This window comes from Triturus cristatus, chromosome 2_2, assembly GCF_964204655.1.
Source record: "Triturus cristatus chromosome 2_2, aTriCri1.1, whole genome shotgun sequence".
In the NCBI taxonomy this organism is placed as follows: Eukaryota; Metazoa; Chordata; class Amphibia; order Caudata; family Salamandridae; genus Triturus; species Triturus cristatus.
In genome coordinates, this window is record NC_140582.1 from 799,396,650 (window position 1) to 799,406,110 (window position 9,461).

General features: G+C 45.4%; 1 protein-coding gene across 1 annotated transcript; it reads right to left on the reverse strand.

Annotated features, from left to right (window-relative positions):
* Nucleotides 1-351: 351 nt before the first annotated feature.
* Nucleotides 352-3,820, reverse strand: GSX2 (GS homeobox 2). The gene is made up of 2 exons (XM_085643299.1): nt 3,376-3,820; nt 352-1,124 (listed from the first exon to the last, which is right to left on the reverse strand). The coding sequence occupies exons 1-2, from the start codon at nt 3,749-3,751 to the stop codon at nt 778-780; spliced, it is 723 nt and encodes a 240-aa protein (XP_085499425.1). The 5' UTR covers nt 3,752-3,820; the 3' UTR covers nt 352-777.
* Between the last annotated feature and the right edge of the window lie 5,641 nt (nt 3,821-9,461).

The following is a 9,461-nucleotide window of genomic DNA, read 5'->3' on the forward strand; positions in this document are numbered from 1 at the left end:
CGTTCACTCCTTCAAGCAACATGTGTCCTATATTTTGTCTTCTTCTCAGCCCAATTTGAACTCTACCAGAAGAGTATTCAACCCACAATATATTGAGGCTTAGGCCATCTTCTCTGTACTGTATTAGTATTTCGGGGTTTCGGTTTTGTAGGGGAAATTTTGTTTCCTCAATTTAAAAAAGCAAAAATCGCGTTTAAATAACGGAATTCATTTGAAAACAGCACAGGGGGGCTACTACGTTGTGCCCCAGCAAACATCTAGAATAAAGCCGCTACACGAGGTTTATGGTTTAATTTTATTTAAATAAATATAAATATAAACTTTTTATAAAACATTATTCACATACAAATCAGCGCCCAGAGAATGTAGCTTTTTAGAACTATGTACAGGTGGGCAGATCCTACCCACTTCTAAGCCATTTCGACATATTTTCTAACCTGCAATATTTATCTCTGTGTATAAAAAATGTAAAATATTAGTAATGGGAAATGGAAACGTCGCGGGGTGTATTAAAAGAAAGGTCGCTTTGGGGTTTCTGGAAGATGGGATGTGGATAGTGCTTTCGAGTAAAGTATGTCCATTTTGAGTTCGGGTTTAAGTTCAGAACGGCCCCCCACTTTCAGGGGCCAAGTCTATGTATGGGCACCATTGGCGGGTGGGCCAGCGCCCCAGCATGTCACCAACGTCCAAGGGCGCGCAGCCTGCCCCATGGTTCCTGTAGTGTCACAGCCCCTCTTGCACCCAGCCTGGGGAGACGTGTAGGTAAGGCGACTGTCCTCACAGAGGGGAAACCTCCTTTTCTTCGCCCACCGAGGCTGGGGACAGGGACTCCTCGTCCTCTGAGCGGGAGAAGTGGCCCTGGCCGCCGGCGGCGCACTTGCAGCCCCCGTGGGAGCCGCGAGGGCCACCCTTGCCCTCCTTCTTGTGCTTGACGCGGCGGTTCTGGAACCAGATCTTGACCTGCTTCTCGGACAGGCGCAGGTAGGTGGCGATCTCGATGCGACGGAGGCGCGACAGGTACATGTTGGACGAGAACTCGCGCTCCAGCTCCAGCAGCTGCGTGCTGGTGAAGGCCGTCCGCATCCTCTTCCCGGCCTGCAGCGCACCGGCCTCAGGGCTGCCTCCTGGACACAAGGAAGAAGAGAGACAGTTCGTTACAACCAGGCACCACGTACGTGAACTTCAGACCGCATAAACACACACTTACAAATGACGCAAAGCACTTGACGCGCGCACCTGTGCGTACTAGCATTCCTTCTGAACAGGTGCTTCTCTTCACTTCATGCCACAACATAACGAGACTCTGCCTTTCTACAGGAAGAACATCAGGGGTGCTCTACGTAAACAGAACCAGTCCCAAGCAACTTGGATCGGCCGGTAGCCCCTCTTTGGGGGCAGACAGTAGGAGCACACCGGCCGGCCGATGGACCGATAGGTCGGTGAGTGGGTTGACAGACATGACATGGATCAATCTCCTTTATAGAAAGAAAAGATAGCGCCAAAGCAATAATTGTGCCATCTACAAATTAAGGTTAAATGCTGTAAGTAAGCATTTGCGCCTTTGAACTGAAGTCAAGGAATAATATTCGAAAAATCCCGGCTAGTAAGAGAGAAAGCGGTACGACTGAAATCCACAGTCATTCACAGACAGAATCCAGAGCAGGGCAGGCACTCTCCTCGGTGCTGGAGCACAGCGCTGCACTTGGCTGCTCGCTGTCATTTCATCGAAAAGGACAGCATTCTAAGACTCCACACTTACTTTAAATGCCATTTTACTGTGTCATAACACGGAGTTATATTGTGGCCTGGTGCCTCGGGGCTTCCGTTCAGCAGCACGGGTACTCTCCTAGGTGCTGGAATCGCGCCACCCCCTTTTACTATGGCTGCGCCGCGAAAGCCGCGGCATTTCCATTTTCAATTAGAACTGTGTTTACAATCCTCAAAGTTTTTTAATGCTAGGGGATGCGTGTTGACAATCCTCAAAATTATTCTAATGTTAGGGGATGCGTGTTGACAATCCTCAAAGTTCTTTTAATGCTAGGGGATACGTGTTTACAATCGTCAAAGTTTTTCTAATGCGAGGGGATGCGTGTTTACAATCCTCGAAGGTATCCTAATGCTAGGGGATGCGTGTTTACAATCCTCAAAGTTTTTCTAATGCTAGGGGATGCGTGTTTACAATCCTCAACGTTATTATAATGCTAAGGGATGCGTGTTTACAATCCTCAAAGTTATTCTAATGCTAAGGGATACGTGGTGACAATCCTCAAAGTTATTCTAATGCTAGGGGATGCGTGTTTACAATCCTCAAAGTTAATCTAATGCTAGGGGATGCGTGTTTACAATCCTCAACGTTATTATAATGCTAAGGGGTGCGTGTTTACAATCCTCAAAGTTATTCTAATGCTAAGGGATGCGTGGTGACAATCCTCAACGTTATTCTAATGCTAGGGGATGCGTGTTTACAATCCTCAAAGTTATTCTAATGCTAGGGGATGCGTGTTTACAATCCTCAAAGTTATTTTAATGCTAGGGGATGCGTGTTGACAATCCTCAAAGTTATTCGAATGCTAAGGGATGCGTGTTGACTATACTCAAAGTTATTCTAATGCTAGAGGATGCGTGTTGACAATCCTCAAAGTTATTCTAATGCTAGGGGATGCGTGTTTACAATCCTCGAAGGTATCCTAATGCTAGGGGGTGCGTGTTTACAATCCTCGAAGGTATCCAATGCTAGGGGATGCCTTAACAAGATGCCCTGCGTGGGCTCGCCACTTTCGGAGCACAGAAGTGCACTCACTTATACCTGCATAAACAAGAGTGAACAGTACTGCATATTCTTCCTACATATGAAGAACTGGTAGGTTCAAGACCCCAATGATAACATATCACTGACTTGTCTGATTGTAAAATAACTCTGAATGGTATGTATGATATGAATATGATTACCCTACTGGAAATGTCAGTTTGACCAGTTGCAAATGGTTTCTACTTTATCCACCTGCATGGGGGATTTGGGGCATTAAACCATGCATGTTCAATAAAACCAGAAAGGTCATTATAAAGGTACAATGAAAATAAAAACTGCGACCAACTGGAGAACGATATTCATTTTCCACGGCATCGCTGCAGATGTAAAAACCCACACGCCAGCCACTGAACCTGGTAGAACCCATACATAACTCCCCGAGAAATTCAGCCAAAATAAATGGTTGGTTGATAAGACTACACCATTTTTTCTCGCTCGCACGACATGTACAACATGTAAACGGGACAATACTCTTAATTATTATAAACACAACAAATAATAACATCATTACTACTGACACTATTAATTATTATCATAACTAGCAGTGCGCGCAGGTGCTCTCTTACCCATGGAGAAGCAGTGGTATCTGCGGGGGTCGCTGTAGGCTGGCGCGTGCCCTGGGTGGCCCAGGCCCGGGCTCTGCTGCTGGGGAGCTCCCCTCTGGCAGTACTGGGCCTCGCCGCCTTGGTAGTGGCTCTTGAGCAGGGGCAGGCCGCCGCGCGCCGGGTGCAGGTGCGCGCTGACGCACAACGGGCAGACGCAGAAGGCGCCGCTCTTCCTGGAAGGGCACACAGGGGCCATGACAGAGGCCGGGGCGGGCATACCCAGGGGCAGTAGGAAGTCCTGTCCGAGGTGCCGGTGGTGGTGGTGGTCGGATAGGGCGGGCACGGGTCTCGAAGAGTCCTTAATGATCAGGGAGTCGACGTAGAAGGACCGGGACATCTTGTATTCCGAATCCGAGCAGTCGCAAAATCTCTGTTCAAAGGCAGGCTAGAGCTTCATCTGAAGAGCCCGGAGGCTCGGGAGGTGCTTTATGTTGTATGACTGCACAAAGGGGTCCCGGGGAGGGCTGGACCCGGCGGCCCCCACGTGCCTGCCCTGCCTAGGGGTGCGCGCGGGGGAGGGGGGCTGTTCAGCACGTGACGGCTTAGAGGAGCACCTCACCCAACTCGCAGCTACACATTCCGGCCGCCCATAGGCTGTCTGAGCCAACAAAACAAGCGCGTGCAGGGGGCTGAGGCACTTTCCAAAGTGTACGTTTTGTAATTGTAATTCCCCAACTCCCCGCATATAAATTATAAGGGCAGCTGCTGCGTGAGCGTCCTCCCAAGTGCCAACTTAACAAAACAACAGCAAAAAAATCCAAATTTATTGCTACAGAGACTGCTGGCGAATTAAGTAGTGTCGTTTCCGTTCACTTACTCACTGTACAGTCGTGCCTGCCAGGAGAGGTACTGAAACGAATCTCTTCATGGGGCACATACGACCGGGCCGCTGCACAAGCGTGGCACGGCTTTCCCAGGAACGAGGGAGGCTGGGGCCTATCTGGAAAATCTTCTCAAGTTGAGCAGACTGCGTTTGTTTGTCTTGTTGGCCATACAGGTGCATCACAAACATGTAAATATGTACAGCAAACGATAAGGGTGTTGATACTAATTTGGGCCCTCATTACTTAGTGGCCCGATAAATGCCAGTTTGTGCAGTAACACGTGTCACTGTACACAAGTGGAACTCCGAGGCAAACAAATTTCAACAAGTCAGGCCTGCCAACATTTATTGGGGTAAAGATGCCCTGCAACTACTGGGGCATGCGGATTTTGCTGCATTTAACCCCCAAATCTGCACGTCATGCCCCATTTTGCGTGCAAAACTCATTATAGCTGATAATTGTTCAGTTACAGAATAAAGAAAAGAGGGGGGAAAAACAAAAAAAACAGGGGTAAAAAGTGGAAAATGTAACACTGTTTAGCTTGGCTGTATTAGGAAAATTGAAAAATGTAATAAAGATATTAAAAAAAAAATAGCTGATAATTGTTGCACCAGAAAAAAATCTGGACACCACAGTGTTGGATTTTGTGTGGTGCACTAAATATTGCATCTAACACCGGACCACTCTTAATGAATAGTCGAAAGGAAGGTTCTATGATAAATAAAAGTATAAGACAAGGCATTCCTCTCCACATTCTTCCCTCTCATTAGTATTTTCTATTTAGGGAATTGCTTGTCTCCAAAATTAGCATAAAGTCAGACATGTTCTTCTCCCTATATGTATATTTGTACCTGAGGATACTTGTATAGCACAATCGTAGCTAGAAAGCAATGGAGCGCTGCACATGGATCATATCCCACGTGACACAATTCAGATTCGTTTCAAAAGGTATTCAAGACCATTTAATAGTAAAGGCAGGAGGGCTGGCATAGTTCGGATGTTGCCAGGGATATGTGTCTGAATTCTGGGCACATAGATAGGAAAAGGTTGACTTCTGATTTAAACTTTTTTGTAATTTTTACTTGAAGTCTTGCGATGACCTCCTTTTTAGTGCTGCGCTGTCCGCCTGAGGCAGTTATTTTTTGTGCTGGTAAGCAAGATTGCTGTTTTTACTGGCCGTGGATATGATGCACCTGTTCTTGAAGATGAAGCAGTGTTGTGTGATATGGTGAATCCGGTGCTTTAAATGGGCTGGTACTCACTGGTTTTGCGTACCAACACTTATTTTTTATTCCCCCATGCGTACCGAAACTTCTCCGTGCCCAACAAGAGTACCGGTACTATGTGCACCAAGTTGGGATTTCCCAATGAAATGGTGATCATATGAGCATACTCAGCATTTCAACTCTGCAGCCATGTTCACATGATTGCCATTTCACACTGGTAGTGACGAGTACATTGGCGTCAGAGCAACGTTTGGCGTCACCAGACAGGTTGCTGTGTGGTGGGAAGGAAGGGAAGCCCTTTAAAAATGCAGTTTGTGATGGTTTGCCCATCCTTCCTTGCCAAACAGCAGCAAGGGTCGTCGACGAGGTCAGGCAGGAGCAGCAGCTACCGGGGCCGGCTTTAGCACTGGTGTCATCCTGTGCGATGTTTGTTGGCGCGCCCCAATGACCACCTTCGCCACAGATTCCCTCACCACCACCCTTGAACAGTGCCCTTCACGTCTCCATAACCAGTCTCTTGCTCAAATGTATTTTAATTAGGTGTATAGTGCCGTTCATACCAGTGTAGAAGGTCAGAGCACTTTACATCACACACACATTACACAGAGGCAATAGATCACGTGTGTAAATCAGTGTATAGGAATGTTACATAAGACAGAGGACTACAAGGTGTAGAAGGCATGTCATCCATACTGATAGACAGTATAGTTTAAGAGTGCTTGGTCTGGAGAAGCACAAACTCAGTATTTAAAACATAACACCATAGTTGAAGGTTACATTTAATAATAAGAATTTATTAGGCTTTTATTTTTAACAAAATGAGCTCTCTGCAACATTAGAATAATGAAAGACTGGCAGTAAAATCATTACTCTCTAATCTATACATTGCAATTTTCATGTAGGTCTTTGATGACACTTATTAGCTCACTGTTCTATATTAGGATTTTAACTCCTACCCTGCAAGTAACAAAGTGGTCTCTCTGACAAAAGCACTGACCTATTTACATTTATATGCACTTTGTGATCTTCATGGTACACGTCCACCCTCTGTGCTACTTTATGATGAGTCAAAACTTCCACTAGACAAAACTCTGATCTCACTCGAGGACGAATATTAATTACCAGAGTTATTTTGACATTTTTATTGTTGAATGAAAATTGCTGGAGGCAAGGAAAGCGACAGCAGGTGCTTATAAAACTATAATTTACTTGCAAACATGCCTGCCCCCTGCCAAGTAAGCACCCGGTGCAGTGGCACCGGTTGCACCGCCCTAGAGCCAGCACTGGCTGCTACTGAACAGGTTTCCTTCCAGTGTCAGACAAGGACCCAGGTCAATAGTCCTCCATCCAGCGCCACCCGGAACCCAGGAAGCAAGGATCAGACTCCCGTAGCTGGACCCCTCATCAATGCGGCGTCAATGAGAACCCAGGACTCGATTCCTGCAGCTGGTGGACCCTCCCCTCCAGCCATGCAGCATCTGCTACAGATATATTCAGGGCATACAAAACGGTAAGTTGGACTCATCACTTTCATCGAGGCCAATGCTGCTGCTCAGGGAGCACAATCTCTTGTATTGTCAGGCTGGTTTTACTCTTTTCTTGTTTTATATTTGTGTCGAGCTGTTAACCACCAGGAAGTGGCACAGGAGCTGGAAGTATAGGGTGACCCTCAAAATAACCAAGATGGAGTTAAGATGGTGAAAGAGCAAACAAATGCTTTAAAATATGTTTTTTGTCATGCCACAGAGGTCGAATGTCAGGAAATGCGTCTGACATATTGCTGCTTATTCTCTTAACATGAAGTCTGAGGTTTACTTTTATTTCTCTGACTGCAGAGTGAGAGGATATTTGAAAATCTGTAGGATGTCATTTTTTTACTAACACTCAACAAAACATAACAGCCTGTCAATTAAATGTAGAAATATTTTTATATTAGAAATTAAGAAAGGACAAATGAAGCAGTTCTTTAGCAATTCTGAAGTGCCATGGAATAATTCAATAGGATCAAAATAAGCATGATACTTTACTGGTAATGCACAAAAGATAAATAATCTCTGGAACTAGTGGCCTAGATTCCATTCGTATTGCAGGTGCAGGGGCAGAGAGGCCTAGAGAGCCAACTGAACCCAGATTATTGCTGTATTTCACAGGTCAAACAGGGGACAGTTTCCTTCCTTGCTCTCAGGACCATGAAACACTAGCTACGCCACAGGCTGGTACCAGATTCAAGAAATGATCATTGGTGCGCTGTTTAGTTTTATGAGGAATACTGCATGTCTGAGCTAATTTAGTGGTCAAAAGGAAAATGTGCTGTCTCTAAAGGACCGTGCACTACCACACCATACCATACACCACCAGTTACTTACCACACTGTTAACACTTTTATGCTGCACGTGGCTCATTTGTTACACTTGTTTTATGTGTGATGCTTGGATTTTTCACAGTCCCTATAACTTCAGAGATGTAACATTAATTGCAGTACCCCCACCCTGAAAATGATAACAGTACCACACTTCTCAAGCCATAGACAACAGAATGGTATCAGTTATCGCTCAAGCCAAGAAAATAATTGATTCCTAGTAAATGTTTCCCATTAGCCCCGCCCCTGGCCCCACACCTAAACCTGCCTCCTCTCCCAACCCCCTCGGTCATAGCTCAATTCTGTGAGTACCTGCACTTTTCTTTTCCCAGGCTTCTTTGAGAAATGCTGCTAAATATTGGTTTTTCAAAGTGGACTTTGTGGTGCCTGGAAGCTCACGGAGCAGGGCAAAATCATGCATATTTCCAGGATGTGAATCAGTGCTCGGTGGCTGACAATAGTAAAAGTTGCCAAGAAGGATCAAAGGCAGGCGCACTCTTTTCTGTCATCAGTATGGCATCATGGACTCAGTGAAGAACTGCAACCTCAGTACTGCAAGATGGTCTGAAGACTGATTGGTAGTAATGAAGGAGGCTGTTCTTTTTGATCTTGGTCTGGCATGGAAGGGACACTGGCTTCTTAATGTTTTTTTCTGATGAATGGAGGGTGGGTGATGCAAAAGTTTAGTGTTTTTTCAGTCAGAAGGGAGAGAATCTGCCTTTTTTTGTGTTAATCTGGTAAGAGTCTTTGGGGGAAGCACTGGTGGTGTTTGGGGGTATGAGCACCTATCCATTGAGGATGGCTGCCAGCAAAACGTAATCTGAAGCAAGTGGTCTTGAGCCCATTATATCATTAAGGCCATTATGTGAGAGAGGGCTGATGGCTGCCAATGTGGGGGGCATTTCTTTGGGGGGGAAGGTTGAAGGTATGTTGTCTGTTTCGTTTTGTCAATATGGGTTATTATATTTCTATTCTTTGTGACAATATGGTTGGCAACATTGTACTTCTTGATAAAATGTGGGACTGAACTGAAAGATATAGCAGTGAATTGATACAGACTTTGTCTTGAAGAGAGCTTTGATTCTATTGGAGTGTTGTCTGCATATTAAGCAGAGTGTTTTTAGTTAACTGATGTTGTACTTGTCTGTGGTCCATCTCCATTATGTTTTGTAATGTCCAAAAAGGAGGCACGCGTTTTCGATGTGCTTGCGGCGATTGCAAAGTTAGAAGAGTTTGGAGTGTCTTGTTTTCAATCGTTCCTTAGTATCTACATGCTTTTTGTAGAGCTGTTGTGTATTCTGAAGATTGTGCTGAATCTCAGGATGTTTCTGGTGGGTGGTGGCAAGCTTGATGAGTTCTTCTTGAAGCAGGCCATAGAAAAGCCTTCGAAATAGTGGTATATTTGAATCTTTTGTTTGTTTTGGCCTCTATGATTTGGTGTGGCCTGCAGAAGGCAAAATGGGTTGGCATGATGGTTGTTCCAATACTGTGGCAACAACAGTTTGTGTTGTGGTGATGGGGTGACATTATGATGAGGTTGAGAGTGTTGCATTTAGAGTGGGTAGTTCTGTTGATGTTACCCCTGAAGCCCTGTATGCTCAGAAATGTCTGAGGAGTCTCAGTTTCTTTATGCGTGAG